Below are 23,026 nucleotides of genomic sequence, written 5' to 3' on the forward strand. Positions count from 1 at the left end.
TTGCTCCGGTTCCTATAACTTTTTCAGCTACAGTTATTCAAGCTTCATTCTTAAATTTGGCCAAGTTCTTCTCTGAGCAAGTCAGTTACTTTGCCAGTTCAGTGCTCAGCGAGTTCCACTTACTAACAAGTAAACAAGTTCTCTGAGCATTAGCTGCCATTTTTGTTCCAATTATTATTTACTTCCTGAGCAGAGTGTAACAAAAAGCTTTAGACAAATCTAAATACTTCTCTACTATTTGAGCTTCACAGATAGAAAACAAGTCTTATAAACTCATTTGTCTTAAAAAATAACTAAAACAAACCAACTCATGCAGAAGTGTCTCACTGTTTCCCTAGCCCAGTTTGATTAGTTCAACTTTAATCTTGAGTTTTGGCACTGATACCTCACCAGCGTGAAGTTCATAACCAAGCAAAAGCAAAGCAAATTCACTATGTGATTTAAGTCATCTCTCTAGAAAATTTTCTTCACCTGCAAAAAAAAATGAAGTTTGAAGAAACACTCTGAAAGAACCAGAAACAATACTTTAATGTAACAAAGCTTACAAAGCAAAAGGATTTTAACACCAACTGACATTTCCAGATGAACACATCAGGATGTCAAGACGCCTTTTACTTACGCTTCATGTCCATGTTCCGTGTTTTATAGACAAAGTACGTATATATTTGAGTTGTCCGAATGAGAATCTGATCTCCGCTATATCGTATCGATCGGTACCACCAGGAACCCTGAAACATTTTGTATGAACAACACAGCGTCAGCCACAATGGAGTATCAAAATAGTTACACAAGATCATCTCATACTTGTTCATAGGTAGCCTATACCTCACACATACACACAAAAAAAAGAGACCAAGCCTAAACAATTTTTTTTTTTACATTAAGGTCAAATGAAGTTCAGAAAGAAGAAAGAAAAAAAATCCTCTCCAAAATGAACTTTAAATGTGCATCAATGTATTCATCTGAGAGATTCTGAAGCTAAAAATTTTTGGACAATTCTTAGCCTAAAGATTCCCCCTAGCACATGCACGTACACACATATATACGCAGTTTTGTTTATTTATGGTGTTATTTTAGTGAATACACTCAAATCACCAGTTACAAAGAAAGTAGTATCGTGCAACAGCATTCAAATCAAATTCAGTTTAGGCTGATTACAGCATAAACCAAGACCAAAAAGGGAACTTTCATTCTGAATTATTTTTCTGCAAATTCTCTTGAAGTCACCCAATTAAAATGTGCTTTTCAGAAGCAGAATTTAGAGTGGTTTAAATTCCACCTTAATGGCACAGGGAGGCCCACCTTCTGCTAGAGGAATTTGGAGGTAACCCAGCACCAGCCTAAGCCATACCCCCTTTTAAGACAACCAAAGCTTTTTCCCAAACCTTTAGAAACATTCCAGTAATTCCCTTATAAGCAGTAACACCAGTGACTTCAAATTACAGAACTCACTGAACAGTGTCCATAATTTTAAGAAAAGTGGCATGGAAAAGTATAAGATGCAATGTGTTCATTAAAATTCTCTCTGTAAACAAAGCTCACTAACCTGAGAAAAACATCCAAGATAAATCTCCATCTGGTGTAAAGTTTATCATGAGTGAAAAGTAGCAAGCAATGAAGTAGTAATCAATGGTTACTACTATTAATTTAATAGGCAATAGCATTAACTCCCATAGCACAGTGAGGACTCTGCAATTTACTTAATTATTTGGAAAACATTCTCCTCATAAAAAGTGTGTTCGTTTGCTGGTTTTGAATAAATTAACTTTGATTCTTCCATGAATAGATAAACCTTCACACAAAAGAATACAGAAGTTCTGAAAAGTTTTTCTACAGAATAATTTATATTATAATCCCAAGGATCTCCAAGTTTTTTGTCAAATTAAGTACAGGTACAGGAAGCGAAACATTAACAAAGTCTACATGAATGAGACTGCCCTAAAAGTCCTAACTGCTTTTGCAGAAGTAGCTTATTATCTCATCTCACATATGAAAGCAGAACATTATTTTGGTCTGCTTTTTATTTATATATTTATTTATTTATATTTATTTTATTTGTTTTTATTTTCTGTTATTTTAGTCAACAGAAGTCTATAAAGAACTGTATATCCGTATTTTCCCTTTATACATGTGGATTCAAAGGGTGAACTAGCCTTACTTTATTTAAGATGCCTATCGCGGATATGAAATGACTACACCGTAGTTAACTTCGGCTTCTTTATTGATTCATAAAAGAGAAACAGCCCTATTAAAGGCATGAATCATTTTATATGTCTACTTTAGAATGAAATGATAAAATAGCTTGCTCCATAAAAATGTCTGTTCCTCTTCACCGACTATAAAAGAAATTTACAATGACAAGTTTGAATGCAGAAGTCTACATCTGGTACAGAGACAAGAAGAGGCAGATTGTTTTTTGATCCTGCTCAGGACATTTTTTTCCACAACAACAGAACGGAAGTTTACTTTCACTTGAGCTATGATAAACCTGGTATAAATCATTAAAAGTACACACGTACAAAAAAAGCATCAACTCATGCCAAATGAAACCCAAAAAGAAAAGAAAGATGTGTAGGTAGACGTCTTACGCTGCATTTTAGACTCCTTTCTCAACTCCTCATTGAAAACTGTGTATCTGAAATTTATTACACTAGATCCTCAGTGATGCAGAAACACTCCCTAAGACAAGGGAAAATGCCAAGCTGATGTCCTGTACACAAAGACATGAGCAGTTCTCAACAGACCAGCAGAATTTCTCAAATGAAAATCTTTTCCCAAAGAGAAAGGAAAGTTTAGGAATTCCGAGTGTGAGAGTCATTTTCTGAGGATAAGGGACAATGGTCAGAAGCAATACCAGAGCCCTGAAGTATTACTCATCTTGCAACTGATTCCTCACACAAAGAAATGTTAAGAGCAGACATTTCAGAGTGTATGGAAGATTAACAACAATTAAAACTATGAAAATAAAGGCAGTCAGGAGAAACCAAGAAGACAACTTGTTCCTCAAGTAGAAATCATTCCCACACCAACAGCCAAAAGCATCTTTGTCTTGGCCCTACTGTAACACTACTGAATAAACTCTCATTTCACCAAATGCTATTACTTATCTTGTGACACATGACTGAAAGGACAAGACAAATTACCTAACCCAATCTCTAACTCTTGTGATTATCTGCTGTTTTCCTAACAGTCAGTCCCCTTCAATCACAGCACTGCATTATTATTTTTTTTTAAATAAACACTACAACAACTGTACTTTTTCAATAAGAGAACACTCACTTTAAAAAACTGAAGCTCTCTCTCACCATGAAAAGAAAGAATGAGCAAGTCCACTAATGTCCGAGCAAGCTTTGTTCACAGCTTGTTTAAAGAGGGTAGAATATTAATCAGATAATAACGCTTACCACAACAACTGGAAGAATAACCATAAATGCTAGCCCGTATACAAGCAAAACCTAGGAAAAAAAAAGAAGAAATGACATTAGGAACTTCAATTTCTTAATACCACTCTTGTTTATCTCATAATAAGATCAAGCAGCATTACCACAAACCTACTACAAGTTAAAATAATCTTATTGCATAGCAGTTATTTTTGAAGAACAACTTAAAAGTAATACAATCTACTGGGTAGAGTTTAAATAAGGAGTATTTGTTTAGCTAAGCAACCACTTAAGCCATCCATTTAAGTCATCGGTGGGATTATTTAATTATTACAGAGTCGGTAACTAAATTGTGATGCAGTGGACAGAGATGATAAACGTACAAGGAGCAAGCAGGCAAGCTGAGTATGTTGCAGGAACAAATGTAATGGAAAGAACAACATATAGACACTAAGATTACAGCATCTATAGCAACCAAATGGAACTACAGAAATCCAGCAAGCAGAAATAATTGTGTATGTGTTTTCTCACCACAGCAAACACATGCTTCGCAGCAGGGGTGACCACAGCATCACTTAATTATCACTGCAATTAAATCCTTCAAAGCACATTAATGGTCTACTCTCAAAGGTTAGATTTAAGCTACTCTGTTACTTTTGACTCACGGAACTTGCTTCGGAGACACATTTGGACCAGAATGTCAGCACTGACATTCTACATGCTTTGACTCAAACATAGAATTAAGCATGGGCACATGCTTTAAGGTGAATACTTGAAAAGCCATCTTAAAATATCAACCTAAGTAAGCTGACTCACCAAAATTGAATTTTTCTGATCCACAATCCAAGCTGGCAAAGCTATACCAAAGCTTGTAGCTGTAGGATGAAAGAAAAGAGGTTCACTCTATAATATTGAGGAAATATATTTAAATCATGTTAAGTCTACTAAAAAAAAAAAAAAAAAAATCACTCATGTTTACCATAAAGTAAAATTCTAACAAATTTAACTGAACAAAAACACAAATTAGAAATATACTCAAGTATGCAATGAAACTGTAAGTGCAACATCTGAAATCCCAATGATTTTATCTTAGCATTTCACAATGAGACAAACATGCAAGATTTATTAACATGAAAGGAGAGAAAGATTTTGCAGGTAGAAAGGCTTATAAGCTCAGCCTCATAGAAGTTTCCACAGCTTAAATATAGATCAGTAAACACATAAATTGAAAAAAGAAAAAAATAAACAACAGCAAAACCCCACAACTTTAATGATTTCCAGGACCTACATTAAACCTCCCCACTCTATTGTATAAAAAATAAATTTAAAAAAAAAAAAAAAATCATCTCCTCACTACCAGCAGTGATCAGTGAGTTACATCACCTTGAATTAGGACAGACTAGGAACTTCTACATGCTTAGAAAATACTGATAGTGTTTCCAATAGGTTCTGACAGCCATTCATTCAGATAACTAGTTATTATGCACAAATCTAACACAATTTTTAAGAAGCCCTTCAATTGGAAACTACTATTTATCAAAAATCAAACTCAACATCTGCCCAACACACATCTCAAGCTTAAGAGTTCAGTGGAATAACACTGACTGAATTTACTGCAGTACATTATGGGAAATGCCTTGGCTGATAAATAGAATTTGATGGTACTTCCCTAACTGTAAAAGTCACGCATTTTTAGAAGAACCTACTGAAAACGTAACGTGTGTTTTACTGGTGGTACTGTGGGACACTAAACTTTTGATCTTTAGGATTGTAGCTTCAAATTGTTCTAGGAATAGAACATTTCAACAAAAAAGTTCTTTCTCTTCTGGTTGGAGAATCTCCTTGCCTCCTACCATGCTCACCAACATGAAACACAAGCAAATACCCAGGGGAAACAATTTACATTTTATATTCCTAAAGCATGTATTTTTATTCTCCAGGTTTATTCATCTGCTTTTAAATACTGTGCAAATGATTCTGCACACGAAGTATTTTACTTAAAGGAGCAAGTCATATTGAAGACGTGATAAAGTTGTTGGCCTGTCTCTAACCTTCATTCTGATTCATTTGGACAGGGAATGGAATACTGCTTGTCCTTCTTTTGTGCTAGACACAGAGAGTGGGATGCACCTCATCTCACTTTAGGCATGTAAGATGTTCTTCACCTCATCCCAGAATATACCTATATACCTATCTCCCTTCTTTGACTAGACAGAACTAAAAACCAGAGTACATAACCCAGATTCATTTGTTTACATTAGAGCGCAAATGAAAAGATCTCATTAAATGAGAAAGAAAGCTCCTCACACAGCAGCATGGAACAAGGTCACATAAGATAGGAGGAGAATTTCAGGCTTCTTCCAACCCTTCAGATCAAGCAACAGTGCAAGATCTAGTAGCAAAGCAGAGAATTCTTATTCCACAGGCTGAGTTAAGGTTTCAGTAGAGCAGAACGCCTACAAATTAACTGTGTGAACTCCTGTCCTATCAAAGAATCACTTCACTTTTCACATTCAAGAACCATAAGTTCCTAAGTCTGTGAAAGCTTCCTCTGAGCAAACCACACAAGGATCTTCTCACCTTCAAAATCTTATCTGCTTTTGGACAAATCTTGTTTTAAAGTCATAGCTTCAGGTCACTTCAAGTACTCTGACATACAGTCTAACTCAAATTCCTATGCTTTGGCAAAAATAAGTTAATAGCTTCTGGATGGAAAAAATCAATAAAGGCCTTAAGAAAGCTTTACTATAATATTAACAGTGCCATTGTGCTGATGATGACGGCATTTCTGAAGCAAGTTCTTACTTATATTTGTGTTTATAAATACAAAAAAAAAAAATTAAATAAATAAATACAAAAAAAAAGTTTAAAATGAGAAGTTTCTGAAGAATAACGGACTGTTTTCTGCTTATAACTCCTTTTAATGTTGGCAATTCACTATAAGTACTTAATGAAAGTGGTGTATTAATAATGAAAAAAAAAACCCTTTCTGTTTTTTCTAATAAAAAGTTAAAGAAACATACAGTAAACGCTATCTTGACTTTTCACTCCTCCCACCACACCAGTGCCAGTTTTACATGCAAAGAATTGATCAAACGTATCTTCAAATCTAAGGAAAAATATATTCCATATATGCTAAGATTGAAGTGCCTCTCAAGTGAACAAGTACTACACATCTTAATAAATTCAAAACTTAACGAACAGAAATGACAGCACTTTTGTCATTCATAGTTGTTACCTTGTGGTCCATCTGGATTCCCAAATTCTTCCCAATTTTTTCTTGATTCTTCATCAGTCAAGCTAGTTTCAAGAAGAAATACTAAGTTAACACAGAAGTTAAGAAATTTCTTTAAGTCATTAGCATACGGAAACTTTAAAATGTGGCATTTTACTTTCTTTCAGAGATGGTTTGACAAACTAAAAAACTTTTATTGATTATATAAAATCTGAAAAACAATGTCACTGTTTTCCCTTATGATACACAGGCTTTTTTTTTTTCTTAGCACTCTGAAATTAAAAGAAATCAGACACAAAAGGGTGCAGCCTCTTATAGTAAAAAAGAATGATCACATTTCACTTTTGTGAGACTGACTGCTCGCTCTCAAGAAAAAGCACCTTCCACTGCCATTTTATGCAAGCAAGTTTCAAAAGACAACGCAAGTTAAAGAAGCTACCTTTTGGAGGCAAGAAGGTAAATATTCAAGATGAGTTGATAATGCAGAAGTTGTTTGCATGGGCTTTTATTCCCTTACTCTAGACTTTTAGCCCCTGATAGCACATTTGTTTGGTTATCTGTTGTTGTATCTTTCCTTTCTGGAAGTATCTAGTTTCGTATCAGTGAAGGCAGATCTTACCATTCCTATGCCTATCCTATATTGACATTTCTTTTGCCAACAGATTATCTCAAGAAGAATCCCTGTTACTACATGGAAATAGGAAGTTTCTGCTTTAGGAAACACCACTGCACATTTGCTATAAGGAAGACTGTCAGAAAAGAAATCCAGTGAGTCAGAGATCTCCTACTTATTTTTAAGTCTCATCCTTATTAACAACCTTAACTATTGAGCATGTATTCTTTCCAGACAACAGGGCTAAGGAACTCTGGTGTCATTTTCTTTAAGATACGCCTCTGCAACCATTATTGCACATGTATAAAACTGTACTCACCAAGCATTTGATTGCTAGTTTGCAAAATATAAAGGTGAGATTTTTCAGTAGTTCAGACAGCAGTATGATAGTCTTCTATTGAAGAGATTCCATAGTGATGCAGTGGTTTAAAAGCAGAAAGAATAAATTCAAAACTACTCAAAGTGAGCATGGTGTTGGCTTTCCATCTCAGTAAGATCAACCAGATAAACAACTGACTTAAAACTAACTTGCTAGCTCCTTGGATGATCATTATAACAAGACAAAACAACAACAACAACAAAAAAAAACAGCATTATAAGAATCAAACCCAGATTTTTATTACGGATAACTTCATTTTTCTAAAGGGCTTTCACATCTTCACTTGGATTTGAAAAAAAAAAAAAAGAAAAGAAAAAGAAATGCACAAACAGAAGTTTGACCAAGAAAATATTTCAGAGAAAAAGAAGTTCCTAGGATTCAGTTTTTAAGAACTATACAGATAATATGAAACAGTCACTGAGTCAAAAAACAGGTCTGCAAGCCAAGTACAAAGGAAAAGGGATGTGACAGATCTGAAAGAAAACAACCAGAACCAGAATGAAGCACCTCTACTGCTAGATGGGAACAGGATTAGAATGCTGCTTCTTACTGTGGCTTTACTATCAGATGAAATGAACAGTACATTTATTGTCTAAGGGATGCTTTAGAGTGGCCACAACAGGATTTGTTGCTTAAACACTGCAACACTTTTTTTGTTCTTTGTCATCTTTAAGATTCAGCCTGTGTCACAGTGGAAGCACTTTTCCTAGCTGACATGAAAGTTAAATACAAGGAACTAATACCTTACAGTATTGTCACAGCTGCTCAACAAACAAATTATTCTTCCTAGCTTGTACACATAACAGGCATGCATGGAATCTAGTCACATTTTGACTCATTTTGTTCTGTTTATCATATATCCAAAAACATAATCTCTGGCTGCTTAGGTCACCCTTGTTATTACCTTACAGATTTAATCCTTCTAGTGTTTTTACAGGCAGAAAACAAACTTACGCTGCATATGCCTTAGCAATCCTCATGAACATAACTTCATCTCCTCCTTTATCTGGATGGTATTTTAGTGACAATGCACGGTACTGCTTCTTGATTTCTGATATACTTGCTCCCTTAAAAAAGAAAGTTTTATGTTATTAATAAATATACTAAATCAAATCCATTATTCTATATCTGTATTCTAAAGCATATCACGTGATATTCTTCTGAATCACTCATGTTTAAAGAATTATGTTCTAACATGATATGATCATGAAACTACATATGCATCTAGTAGAAACACTATTACAGTTTTTTTCTAATAACATTTATATAATCATTTTACTTTTAAATCAAGTTAGAAGCCACAGGCTAACAAAAAGATATTCAGATAATTGGATATTGTTTGGGTTTTTTTTTTTCCTGTGTTACTTGCTCATCCATTTATATTTAAAAAATAAGGCTTTTATACAGTTTAACAATTCTGATTTTTCCCTGAACATACTGAAGAACACAAAGAATTCTTAATTTGCAGTAATCCTCTATTTAAGCAAAGGGTTCACAAATCAAGTATGAAAGTTCACTTGCAGCTTGCAAGTCTTGTCTATCACAAGAACAATTCATAGCCCTGCTACTTAAGACTGCCTTTGACTAGAAATATCCTATCCGCAAATTATTTCAAACTTCTCAAATAAAGGGAATACATTACTTAGAGCTGAGAAAAAGATCAGTCTTTATTCTATCACTGCACATTGCTAGATGCCACCTGCACAATCCCACGTACACTAACTTTCACATTGGGTTGGGAAGTTCATTAGTCAAGTAAACTCAGGCAATTTTAACTCAGGTCAGACAGCTTTAACTCAAGCAGATAAAATTTTTCCACTAAGTTTTTTAAGTTGCACAGAAGCATCGCCAACAGAGCTCTCCAACACCTGGTGGTCTAGCAGGCTGAAGCCTTTCATAAGCATACCAGAAGTTACTTTAAAGTGATTACACTGTTTCAACAAATTTAACCTAACCTAAACAGAATTTAACCTAACCAGAAATTAACCTACCCTAAGGCTTCATTTGCTACCTTACCTCATGTCTTTTTATACAATATATCTATTTTCCACTGCTATTTTAACAGTATGCCTGCCTCATTTGCAGCACAGGATGAATTCAATCTGCTATAAATCAGACTGAGTAAGAACAGTCATTTCAAGACTATACAGAAGTGTCAGACGAGCAGCACAAGCTGGAAAGTGCAAAAATACAAACAGTGGATGTGAGTGCAAAGAAGAAAATTATTGCACACCAGTTTTCAAGTGCTTGCATCTTCAACCCTTTCATCAACTTTTAGGAAACAAAGTTCATTTTATTTTTTTAAACCACACCAACGTTTTCATTATGTAATAACACTTCGACAACTGTATCATACATCAGCAGGGCTGGCAATAACTCTAATGGTTTTACATGGATAGAAGGAGAAGGTGGTGTAAACTTTCACACAGGCTGAATCAAGAAGTTTTTCAGACATTCTCTGATAGCATCAAAACATCGAACACCACCACGTTCTGAAATCTTCACTTCTACTAAACAATTCTACTGCAACTAATGCATCTTCATACTCATCCATTCATCTCTTAACATCTCTAGTTTTAATTCAACTTTCCTTTTGCTCTACCTACCACAGAGCATTCCAGTATTGGTTTCTTCATCTGAATAAGATACATGTGTCTTGATTAAGCTAATAAATTTTCTTTAATAAATATCAAGTTAGAATTCAGTACATACACACCTTTTTCCCCCTCAGAGTTGTATAAATTTGCTAAAGAATACAAAAGAAAACCCACTAATGACTTACTCCTTGTCAGCTTTGTTTAACCAAAGTTAACCCAGAAATAGGGACGTGGATTTGATGGGTGGACCACTCGGTGAATAAGCAATTGGTTGAAAGGCCGCAGACAGAGGGTGGTCATCAATGGTTCTATGTCCAGGTGGAGGCCGGTAAAGAGCGGCGTCCCCCAGGGGTCTGTCTTGGGACCAGTGCTCTTTAACATCTTTACCAATGACACTGAAGACAGAATCGAGTGCACCCTCAGCAAGTTTGCTGACGACACCAAGCTGAGCGGTGCGGTTGACGTGATGGAAGGAAGGGATGCCATTCAGAGGGACCTCAACTGACTTGAAAGGTGGGCCCGGGTGAAACTGATGAGGTTCAACATGGCAAACTGCAGAGTTTTGCATTTGGCCTGGAGGAATCCCAGGCATTCTACTGACTGGAAGGAACGGTCCTTGAGAGCAGCCCTGCAGAGAAGGACCTGGGGGTCTGATGGATGAAAAGCTTAACATGAGCCAGCAGCAGTGTGCCTGCAAATGGTGTCCTGGGCTCCATCAGAAGAGGGGTGGCCAGCAGGGACAGGGAGGTGATTGTCCCTCTCTACTCTGCTCTTGTGAGGTCATTTGAATTTTGAAGCTATTAGATGCAAAAGTCATCACAGAATATCTAATGACAGACTTTACAATGAACAACTGGAAGAGGGTAGATTTAGACTAGGTATTAGCAAGAAATTCTTTGCTGTGAGAGTGGTGAGATACTGGAACAAGCTGCCCAGAGAGGTTGTGGATTCCACTTCACTGGAGGTATTCAAGGTATTCAATATAATTCAATATTCAAGGTATTCAAATCCATCAGGCTGGATGGGGCTTTGAGAAACCTGGTCTAGAGGGTGGTGTCCCTGCCTGTAGCAGGGGTTTGGAACTGGATGATCTTAAAGGTCCCTTCCAACCCAAACCATTCTATGAACAACAAATGTCAAAGAAGAACAAAATCATGAGATATGTTCACCAAAGTTACCTTATAAAAAAAAAAACGAATCAAATTCAACATCTAGACACAAAACACTAGACAAAGCATAGAATTACAGTAATATACACTACTGAAAAATGCTGTTACGTACAGGATCCAAATGTAGAACCTCATAAGGGTTATATTCTTGATACTCTCGGTCCGTTTTGGAAACCTTGTATGCAAGAAACAAAAATAATGCCCATCCAGCAAGGAGGATTATTTTCCTGTTTGGAAGAAAGAATTTTTAACAGGTACAAATCCACTAGGTCTAGTGTAACTCTCGAAATAACATGTAAAGCCATCTGTTATCAGTCTACAAGGCACAATATTAAAATAGCAAGAAGTATTACAGAAATTTTAAAGCAGGTATGAGTATTTCTGTGATAACAGAACATTTGGCAAAGATGAGACACTTGATTTAAAAAGAAAAAACAAAACAAAACACAGGCAAGCCGCTATCAGCAAATCCTCTTTCTATTCTTTAGCTGTCTTCAGCAGTATACAATAGCACTTTGTATTTCCAAAGGATGATTTTAATCTCATCCTAGACATAGACAAATGTTATTTTAAAAAAAGGTGGAAAAGATACATAACAGAAGGTAAAACATTGAGAGCAAGAAACTAAGAACTGAAGGATACAAAGACTTCAGCTTTGAACATACCTGTTCTTTACTGTTGTGTATTCAAAGACATATATTTACATATTAAATATTTAAATCAAAATATGTTGCTAGCACCACTAGTTTTTGTGAGGGAGGAACTTTGTTTTAAGAAACAATAAATGCACTGTCTGCATATTTATTAGCACTGAGGCTTACAGTTTCATTTAACAGGTATTTTACAAAGGACAAGGCATTCATCATTATTTCAAGCACTACTAGATAATGATTAGGTGTTATTCAAACACAGGAAATTACAAACATCTTATATAAAACAACCACAGTACAATTAATTCCAGACATATGTTTGTTAAAGTAAGATACAGGAATTGCTTTAGTGGAAAGTCATGCAAATGAAACACACTTACTTTACTGTGGGAATTATGTTTTGTTGTGGTTTTAAAAGCCGCAAGCGATACCACAAACACCTTCCATAGACATTTCTTATATTCTTTAATCGAATTTGCTCTGTGGAAAATAACAAAAAGGATTCTGATTAATCAATCTGGCAAACACAGAATCATAGGAAGGATCCACAAAGATCACTGAGTTCAGCTTTTGGCTCCACACAGTGCAATCTAAGTGTTAAATCACCCATTGACAAGTGTTGTCCAAACGCTTAACACTGACAGGTTTGGGACCATGAGCATTTCTCATGTGCTCACTTCATCCTTCAGAAGGCAGTGGAAGGTCATTTTAAGGACTAACAAAAAAAATCCAGTAACACTAGAAGAAATAACGCTTTTGACCCACATAAATGATTCTCTACCTTCAATAACCACAAGAAGTTACTCCAGATTATGCTCCATGACCTAGAAGGAATCCATTATATTTTTCAATTGCCATGTTTTTCAGTTGCTATCACTTCTGAATCCAGTTTTTGCTTCTCTAATATGCACCTGCAATTTCTTCTGCTATTTTATAGTCGACTCCAATGAGTCTCCCGTTTCAGTATACCATCTACTGTATATGAAAAGAAGAGCAGAACTGTTTTTATGCAACCAAAGAAAAAGGCTAGATGAACAGCTAATTCCTCAGTTCAAATTATGATGCATTTCCCAATTTCTTTGCAACGCTTGTTTTTTTATAAGCTGCTTTCATTTAGGCTTTTCCTACTGGGGCTGTGGAGGAAGGAGAAGTTCATACTTATTTGTAAATCCTGTAGTTCAGTACAAGCACACGCATTAAAAACAAGCCAGCTCACAACATTTCCTTCCATCTCCTTTCAGGACAGGACAGGATTAGGAAGAAACTGTCACCATCACCATGACAAAACACGGAAGCTATTTCCATTAACATAATTTAATTGTATTTATGCATTCATCAAGACCGGGTTATACTTGGTCAAAGAACTCTTTCACACCATAAAAATAAAAATAAATTGGTGAAAAGCTTGTACAGAATTACTGTAAGCACTGAAATTTCATATTTAAAAGTGACTTTAATCTTGTTTAAGTAATTTACCCATCACAGAAAGCAAAGTATCTGGGGCCAGAAAAACATGATCCAGATCAGATGTGAGCACAGGATTGTAGCTTAAACTTTGGCAGAAAGTGGAAATGCAGACAATACCTGATCAGCCACAAGAGGCACAGAGTAACACCTAACTACAAATGGATCAATTTATTCTGAACTACTTAATTCTCTAGAGTGTATCTTCCCAGTGACCCAATATGATAACAAACAGCTTGATAAGATTCCTTCTGGAGATTTAGTTGTCCTATCATCCCCAAAGATGGAGAGATGGAGAAAGAGAAAAAAATAATTCAATCTTGACTGAATTGTCTGATCCAACTCAGAGAGCTCCCAAACAAGCTTCCAGGCTTGTCTCACTTACTTGTGTAAGCTACACATGCTTCAGGATTCCATTATTCTCCTGAGTTGCAAGGAGAATGTTCCCATATTTATGGGAACAAAAAATGTTCCCATATTTAAAATAGGCCCTAAAATGAAACTTACTAAACAAAAAAGATACGGTCAATAATTGGTTGAGTAGCTGCCCAATCTGTTTCATCTTGCTGTTGTGTAAGGAAGACACTGCAAGGAAAAATTAAGATGGCAATGAATACAGGGTTAAAATGCAATACTGACTTTCTAAAGGTAGATACCAAGCTAGTTTGGCAATTTCTCTTTCTTTCTTTCTTTCTTTTTTTATTTCTTTTAAGATAAGAACTGTGGGACATCTCCTCCAGTAGTTCAGAACTGGATTCACCACAGCTAGATGGGAGCACACAGTTACCTAAAATTAAACTAGATTTTTAATGCAAAGCTGAGGGATGTGACCAGCGCATAGAGCTGGCGTATCAAAAAGCTGATGGTATGAGACTACAGAGACAATTAAATAATGTTGACCAAAGAACTCTGCTACAAAAGAGGTAGGAAAATGGTCTACAGATTTCAAATGGTTACTGGGAAACAACATGATGCTTTTACTGAAGTCACCTATATCACCTCCCTAATAGAAGACAAGCGTTCATTTTACAAATCTTTTATTTCAAATATTGTCTACAATCCTGTCTCTGCAGTGCTGCAGCAGGACGAAGCCAACCGTTCAATGCAAACCCACTGTCTGAGATCAGCTAACCGACCCAATCCACAACACATCCCCGCAGGCATTTCTGCAGCACAACTGAGGGACACTGCTGCTTGGTAACTGTCTTAGCTGACCACATTGCTTGGAGAAATACACAGAATTAATGTGAAAATGGATTGCCATTGCATTTGGAGAAATAGAAAGTGATGAAGAGAACTTGGAGAGGGCCTAGAGGTAAGAAAGCTCACTTCACTTAATCCTGTAAAATTAAGCCTAACAGGATATGACTCCTTCTAACGTTTTTGCTAAGATGCTTTCAACAAGATGCTCTGCCTTGTCTTGAAAAATCTGTGCTGTACTGCGACACAGTGCCCCAGATCTCACATCTGCCTGCTGTCCAGCCCTGACAAGTGCCAGATGATTCTCTCCTCTTTTCTTTGTCTCCATTCTCCCTGCAAGAACAGTCAATATCATTCACCTTACTGAGCCAAAAAGCTTCCAAAATGCCCACAGGGGAAGACACCACAGAGGGGTAAAAAAAGAAAATAAATACATATACAGTAATTATGTGAGGTAAATTAAAGTTGGCACTAGGTCAAATAAAAACTGACCACAGGATAAATGAGGCTAGAAACCGAAGGTGTTTTGTAGTGACCAGAGAACTGAGGTTTTGGAACAGCCTTCTAGTAACGGCCACAGGAATAATATTTTGTGAACAATTTGAAAACAGCATCAAGGAAAATGAGGCAATCGGTAAGAGCAAAAATTAAGCCCTCTCAAAGGATAAACATGATGCCTAAGGCAGTTACAGAGACCCTGGCAATGATGTCTTGGAAAAGCAATGCTGCACAGGGTGACTCCTTCAGATTAATACAAAATTAAGACACGATGCTAAGCAGCCACTGCATCTTACACAAGCATGTGAACAACTCTGGATCAAATCTAATTACAATTGATTAAACCCTATCAGCAAAAATACATCCTTAACTTCTTTCCAATCTTAGGATTGCAACGGTCTCATTTGATTAACAACACACAAGGCTACAGGGCATTAAAGAGATGAATGTTTATAGTTATCTGTCTGGAACATAAAGAGAGAATCAAATCTTTCCCAAGCCGAAGCAAGTCTAGACCATGCAAATTATTTCCTGCTATCCCTAGGCACTCCTTCTGATAAAATTAATCAGTAACACACATTAACTTATGGAATTCAAAAGTGGACAACTGCTTGCGATAAGGAAAGAAGAGGAAAGACAGCAGGTGCCCCAGTTTAGGCAAAAGCTATTGGTGAAACATCATCCTGAGTAGCAAATATGTTATATTACTGTTTTATCTAGGAAAAACAGAATTCCTATTTATTCAGAGACAACCTGTATGATTGCACCAAAGAAAATACTTAACCAGTTAGGAAGAAATATGTTGCGCTAGAGCCTGAATACCAGACAATTACTTTCTTAGCAAAAACAGTATCATCCTCTAACGAGCAAGGTGCTGTGGATAAATCAAGTTTTTGGGGTTTGGTTGTTTTTTGTTTGGTTGGTTTTTTTTGCTTTGCCTTCCTCTTCCAAGGACCTCTCTTTCACTCCAGTGGAATTGCCATAACAGAGAACTGGCATGCTGCCGCAGCAATATCCTGCAGACCCCAAGCATGCAGGAATAAGTATATTTTACAGCAAGGCCTTACCCTGAGCAGCATGCAATAAGAATTGTACTTCATTTCAGTTTTAGCTCTGGAATCCTTGCTGTCAGGGAAAAAAATCCAGAGTTGGTCAAAAAGGTCTGTTTCCTCTTGCTCCAGAACGTGACACACCACCATAAGAGCACTTCACACACTGTGCTTTGACATGGGATTACTGGAAGACAAGTGTCGGGGGGAACTGCTTTTTCTTTGGTCAAAAGAAACTTCTCATTTGATGAGTAAACTCATTAACAATAGAGCATCTCTCCTAAAATAGTATTAGAGAGCCTTCGAAAGCAAAGGCATAATGCATCTGTGAGTTTCTGAAGTAATCTCACTAACGATAATCTGTGTATCACAGAATCACAGAATCGTAGGGGTTGGAAGGGACCTCCAGAGCTCATCGAGTCCAACCCCCTGCCAAAGCAGGTTCCCTACAGCAGGTCGCACAGGTAGACATCCAGGCAGGTCTTGAACATCTCCAGAGAAGGAGACTCCACCACCTCCCTGGGCAGCCTGTTCCAGTGCTCCGTCACCTCACTGTAAAGAAGTTCTTGCGCATGTTTGTGCGGAACTTCCTATGCTGCAGTTTCCAGCCGTTTCTCCCTGTCCTGTCTCCACTCACCACTGAAAAGAGTCCGGCCTCACCATTCTGCCCCCCACACCTTAGATATTTATAGACCTGGATCAGGTCCCCTCTCAGTCTTCTTTTCTCAAGGCTGAACAGACCCAGTTCACTCAGCCTTTCCTCATAGGAGAGATGCTCCAGGCCCTTCACCATCTTTGTGGCCCTCCGCTGGGCTCTTTCCAAGAGATCCCTGTTTTTTTTGTACTGGGGAGCCCAGAACTGGACGCAGTACTCCAGATGAGGTCTTACCAGGGCAGAGTAGAGGGGGAGGATCACCTCCCTCGACCTGCTGGCCACGCTCTTTTTAATGCACCCCAGTAAGCCATTGGCCTTTTTGGCCACAAGGGCACACTGCTGGCTCATGGCCAACCTGTCGTCCACCAGGACACCCAGGTCCCTTTCCGCAGAGCTCCTCCCCAGCAGCTCATCCCCCAACCTGTACTGGTGCATTCAATTATTCCTCCCCAGATGCAAGACTCTACACTTGCTTTTGTTAAACCTCATCCGTTTTTTTTCTGCCCAGCTCTCCAGCCTATCCAGGTCTTGCTGAATGGCAACACAGCCTTCAGGCGTGTCAGCCAATCCTCCCAACTTCGTATCATCGGCAAACTTGCTGAGGGTGGCCATTATCCCCTCATCAAGGTCATTGATGAAGATGTTGAACAAGACCGGACCCAGCACAGACCCCTGAGGAACACCGCTAGTTACAGGCCTCCAACCGGACTCTGCACCACCAACGACCCTCTGTGCTCTGCCAGTCAGCCAGTTCTCAACCCACCTCACTGTCCACTCATCCATCCCACACTTCCTCAGCTTTGTTATAAGGATGTCGTGGGGGACAGTATCAAGTGCCTTGCTGAAATCAAGGTAGACTACATCCACTGCTCTCCCCCTATCCACCCAGCCAGAGACAACATCATAGAAGGCTACCAGGTTGGTCAAGCACGACCTCCCCTTGTGAACCCGTGCTGACTACTCCTTATAACTTCCTCTTCTTCCAGTTGTCTGGAGATGACATCCAGTACAAGCTGTTCCATCACCTTTCCAGGGACAGAGGTGAGGCTGACTGGCCTATAATTGCCTGGGTCTTCCTTCTTGCCTTTTTTGAAGACCGGGGTGACGTTGGCTATCTTCCAGTCTTCAGGCACCTCCCCCGTCTTCCAAGACTTCTCAAAGATGACAGAAAGCGGTTCAGCCATCACCTCTGCCAGCTCCCTCAGCACCCGTGGATGAATCCCATCGGGTCCCATGGATTTGTGAACATTGGTGTTGCCTAGGCGCTCCCGGACCACCTCTTCCCTTGACAGAAGGGGGGTCTTCCATTCCCCAGATCCTCTCACTAACCTCCAGGGTCTCAGATTCCCGAGGGGGAGCTTTTTCACTGAAGACAGAAGCAAAGAAGGCATTCAGTATCTCCGCCTTCTCATCATCCCCCATTACCAGAACACCCCGTCACTTAGCAGGGGAGCCACATTCTCCCTAGTCTTCCTTTTACTGTTAACATACTTGAAAAAAACCTTTTTTATTATCCTTTATCCCCTTTGCCAGATTTAATTCCAGGCGGGCTTTAGCCTTCCTTGTCGCATTCCTGCAGACCCTGACAACATTCCTGTATTCTTCCCAAGTAGTCAGACCCTTTTTCCACATTTCATGGGCCTTCTTCTTTCCTTTGAGTTTGTGCACGAGCTCCTTGCTCATCCACACAGGTCTCCTGCCACCCTTTCCCAATTTCTTCCTCATAGGGACACACCGATCCTGAGCTTGGAAGAAGAGCTGCTTAAATGCTGACCAGTTCTCACAGGCCCCCTTGCTTTCCAACACCCTAGCCCATGAGACAGCTCCAAGTAGGCCCCGAAAGAGATCGAAGTTGGCTCTCCTAAAGTCCAGGATAGCAATCCTACTTTTTGCTTTACTTCTTCCACTCAGGATCTTGAACTCCAAGTATCAAGTATCTTGAACTCCAAGTGTATCAAGGTATTGCTAAAGCAACTCTTTTAGACAAGCATAAAGAATGCCAGTTCATTTCTGCAAGTGATCCAGGGAAGGATCCCACAACTCCCCTATTTCCTTCCAAATAGTTTCAGATGCATCTAAAGTTCCTGAGACTCACGTGCAATTTTTTATCAGTACAATTTCCCCTTTCACTGGCTTCTCAGAAGTGCCTATTACAGTATCTTACTGTGTACAGACATCCAGATAAACCTGCATCTTGATACACTCCTTAAGTCTTCAAGAAATTAAAGAGTTCCTGGGACAAAAAGCAATCCGAGGGCCACCTCTTTCATATACTCAGAAACAACTAATCACATCCTCTAACAATACTAATTGGTATTTTAATCAACTGGCTCAACACTGTCTAAAATCTTTAAATTAACGAAAAACAGAATCAGCACTGTTAGGTTATTGGTAACTACATTAAAGTAAAAAAAGCACGGTTTATTTGTACATTAATCTGGTTAGTATACCTTTGGAGAAAGACTTTTTCTTCCTTAAAGATAGATGTCCATTTGGCTACTACATACCTTAACAGGACTATGATTAGAGATCATTGATCAATAGACTCAAGATACAGCCAACTGTATTTGAAATCAAACAGGCATGCAATGCCTGAACAACAAGCTCAAAGCCATTATTAAAATAGAGAAAGAGAAAAAGAAGACTGCTTGATCTTTGGTCTTTATTTCTCTTATTTGATGACTAAAGCTTTCCTTTTTTATATTCCAGACAACAAGAAAGACATCAGTAGAGTGTTCTTTACTAAAGAATTAAATCTGTTCTATTTTGTTAGAACTTACGTATTCTTCTTGACTAACCAAGTCTTCAGAGAGAGTGATTTCAAGATAAGTAAAGCAGATGTGTCTAAATTTTCCAGGTGGGTAACCCAGACCACAGAGCTCTTGAGTATCAAAAAAGCCCTGAGCACATAAGGCTCAAAGAGACTTTGAGGTCACTGCTCACAGCAGGGTCAAGAGAAGCAGGTTGCTCAGGATCTTGGCTGTAGGCCTTCCAATATCTTCAAGTACAGAGATCCCTCTGGACAACCTGTTCCAGTGTTTGATCATCTTACAGTGGAAAAACAAATAAAACAAAACAAAACAAAAACAAAACAAAAAAAAACCAACCTCTCTCACATCTGTCTCAATATCTACCTATTCCCCCCATCACAGGCAGGGTGAGGAACAAGGGCAAACAAACACAAAGAAGCCAATCACAGGCTAGATTCAGTTTCCATAGCTCATACACAGCCTGTGGCCTACAACTCAGCCAAGTCTGACTTAGCCATACATTTCTGATGCTCATACTCCTACACCCATACCTTGCTTTCCAGCACACACCTCTCCTCCCACTGCACTATACAACTGCAAAGTCTTTGACTTCCCACACAAATATCATCTTCAAAATCCAAGGCTTGTTGTTTTACCACAGTGTGACCAATGCCTCAGTGCTGATGACGGACAGTACAGACATGCTCCTACCGACAGGATACAAAGAATACCAGCTATGTGGTCACTGCTGGGCAGCTAAGGAACACAAGCATTTCTATTGACAAAAAGATTTGAAACATACGTTGGTATAAATTCATGAATCATGGTAAAAGCAGTCCTACAGAAAGGATGTACAACTACTGTGGGCAACGACAACATCACCCAGTAACTTAGTTATGCTGAGACATAAAAAGAAACATCTAGGATTCAAGCTGGCTTTGAGAAAACACCATAAAGTAATAGAATTATATCAGGACTGCAAGAGGTTTGTTACATTATGAATAAGCAGAAAACCTAAACTATGCACCACTTTAGAAATATTTGGTCTTACTCCATCCTGATGGTGGAGCAGAAACGGTTGTCACTACTCTACTATTTGAAGCGCTTGAGAAGTTTTATTTACTTGGTTTTGAAAGTTCAGGAGGCTTCATTTCATCCCTCAGAATGCTTGGCAAATTAAGTCTTTTTAGACCTAATCTTAAAGGTTCTAAAGGCTCCAACAAGTGACTCAAAAGAAAATGTAAGATAGATTTCTCTCATTTTTTTCAACCTCTTGAAGAATGAGGACATAATACATTTTATTGGAGATATTACAGATGTAAGTCTAGAAAAGAGGGATGAGAAGGATGTACACGTGGTAATGTACAGAAAAGTTTTAATAGTCAGAATCTTGTTTTGGCTGCAACAAACAGGTTTGCTTTAAGCAAAAAAATTTAAGTAGTAACATTAACAGTTTCATTTCACGTCTAAAGATGTAAGAACAAATTATCAATATTTAAGACGATCAAAAACTAACACAAAATTAATATGCAGAACAAATCAAAGATAAAGGTTTGCCCTCATTCCACCTCAAATAACAGGAAGAACAGAAGTACATTCTAGCCACCTGTGTGCCCTTTATACCTTTAGGCTGGTTAGAAAAGCAAAGGCAGGAAGTCTACAATACAGCTCCGGTGGACATTCAAAAAAACCCAGCAAATAAGATTGGGTGCATACGAAATGTTCTGCAACCAGATGTAGACAATTTATGCAAAGGTGAACACTGCCAAGGTTTCACCAGAAAATAACACCTTACAATAAGGAACGGGGTAACAGACTAGAGCTTTGCAGGCTAGAAAATACCACCATCGCTTCAAAGACATTTTTGCAAAATGTATTTTTAGAGTGTCATCTCTTTCTATCCCTAGCACAGAAACTTGCACTTCCAGCAGAATACACACAGAGATACAAGCAACGCATGTAGCATAAGTGTCTCAATAAAGGTTACAGGGTTATGACCCAAGTGCACAGAGCTCCTATGAGGTAAACCTGTCCCATTAAATCAGACTAACAGGACTCAGCATAAACACTGCTCTTGAGAGCTTTTGAGTTTGCTGTTTAAGTGTTATCATTCTCTTCATGGTGCACTAAAAGGCTACCATTTCGTTCAAGAGCTAATCACCAGCCCTTAAGGCAGGCTACGTACACAGGCACATATGCAAAGGCTGAGGTCTTAAGAGTTTTTTCTCCCTCAACACAGAAATTAAACAATATGACAGACAACTAATTGACTTATGTCTTAAACTGGGGACCTCTGAACAAATTTGCTTTGAAACTGCAAAATGGAATCTCAAACAGCAGGTGATGAACACAAGTGTGGGTATGGTGCCTTCCTGACTGATCAGGCCATCTAAGGTATTTGAGAATATTTTAAGGGAATCACAGGACAAGGAAAAACCCTATGCATATTTTAAGGAAAAGCCACTGAAACATACCTGTTAATAACATTTCAATGCTGTAACCCATCTTCCCTGAGAAGTGAAGCAAGATAGCAACTCCCAATAACCTGAAGTCAGTAACTCCTCTGGAGTAAATAAATAATTTCAGATCTTATCACAGGGTTGACTTCTGGTGTAAAACACCAAGTTTAGGCATGAAGTAAATCTAGTTGGTTTAAAAGCATTTTAAAAAGCAGTTGCATAAATCTAAAAGCTTTTGAATGAACACTAATTTTCCAGTTAAGATATATATATATATATATATATATATATATAAAATATATATATAAATGAAAAGCATGTTTCAGGAGGCAAGTCCCACAAAACAGTTGCGAAAGACTTTGAACTGATCACATCAGCAAAGAATTAAGTGATTAAATGGATACTCTGATATTAATACCTATTATTGTGAGGACTGCCCACATTTCAAGGCCAGGCTGGATGTGGCTCTGGGCAGCCTGGTCCGGTGGCTGGTGACCCTTCCCACAGCAGGGGGTTTGAAACTAGATGATCTTTGAGGTCCTTTACAACCCAGGCCATTCTATGATTCTATGAGTCTATGATTACTTTGAGTTTATCCATAAAGAGATCATGTCCACGCTCACTTCTCAAGTGTTTATAGCTGAAAAATCTGACCCTAGTTTTTTTCCAAGAGATTTTTTCTGTCTTGTAAATATTCATAGAAGTAATAAAAAATACCAGAAGTGTTTCAGTAATGTGTTCTTAACTTTTGAAACTCCAAGCAGTTCACAAAAAAAAGAAGATCCTGTTAAAGTCTAAGTAGTAAGCTGTATCTTCCAGAGCATGTTTTGCAGCAACTAGATTATGGGATGAAACACAGCCTAATCTTATGCTCATATAGTTTTGCACATATATTTGTTGACCAAAAGACAGTATTTGTTACTAACTA

At 38.0% G+C, this 23,026-nt stretch overlaps 1 protein-coding gene across 1 annotated transcript in view; it reads right to left on the bottom strand.

Annotated features, from left to right (window-relative positions):
• Nucleotides 1–23,026, bottom strand: part of SEC63 (SEC63 homolog, protein translocation regulator) — a 57,623-nt gene that overhangs the window by 25,870 nt on the left and 8,727 nt on the right. The window contains exons 2-8 of the mRNA XM_042882631.1: nucleotides 12,404–12,503; nucleotides 11,486–11,600; nucleotides 8,562–8,674; nucleotides 6,619–6,680; nucleotides 4,197–4,255; nucleotides 3,405–3,455; nucleotides 620–728 (exon numbers count right to left, since the gene is read on the bottom strand). Coding sequence (XP_042738565.1) covers nucleotides 620–728; nucleotides 3,405–3,455; nucleotides 4,197–4,255; nucleotides 6,619–6,680; nucleotides 8,562–8,674; nucleotides 11,486–11,600; nucleotides 12,404–12,503 — 609 coding nt within the window. The remainder of the gene's footprint in view (nucleotides 1–619; nucleotides 729–3,404; nucleotides 3,456–4,196; nucleotides 4,256–6,618; nucleotides 6,681–8,561; nucleotides 8,675–11,485; nucleotides 11,601–12,403; nucleotides 12,504–23,026) is intronic.

Source organism: Lagopus leucura, unplaced genomic scaffold, assembly GCF_019238085.1.
Source record: "Lagopus leucura isolate 7727_CA_CO unplaced genomic scaffold, USGS_WTPT01 Super-Scaffold_73, whole genome shotgun sequence".
Lineage (NCBI taxonomy): Eukaryota > Metazoa > Chordata > Aves > Galliformes > Phasianidae > Lagopus > Lagopus leucura.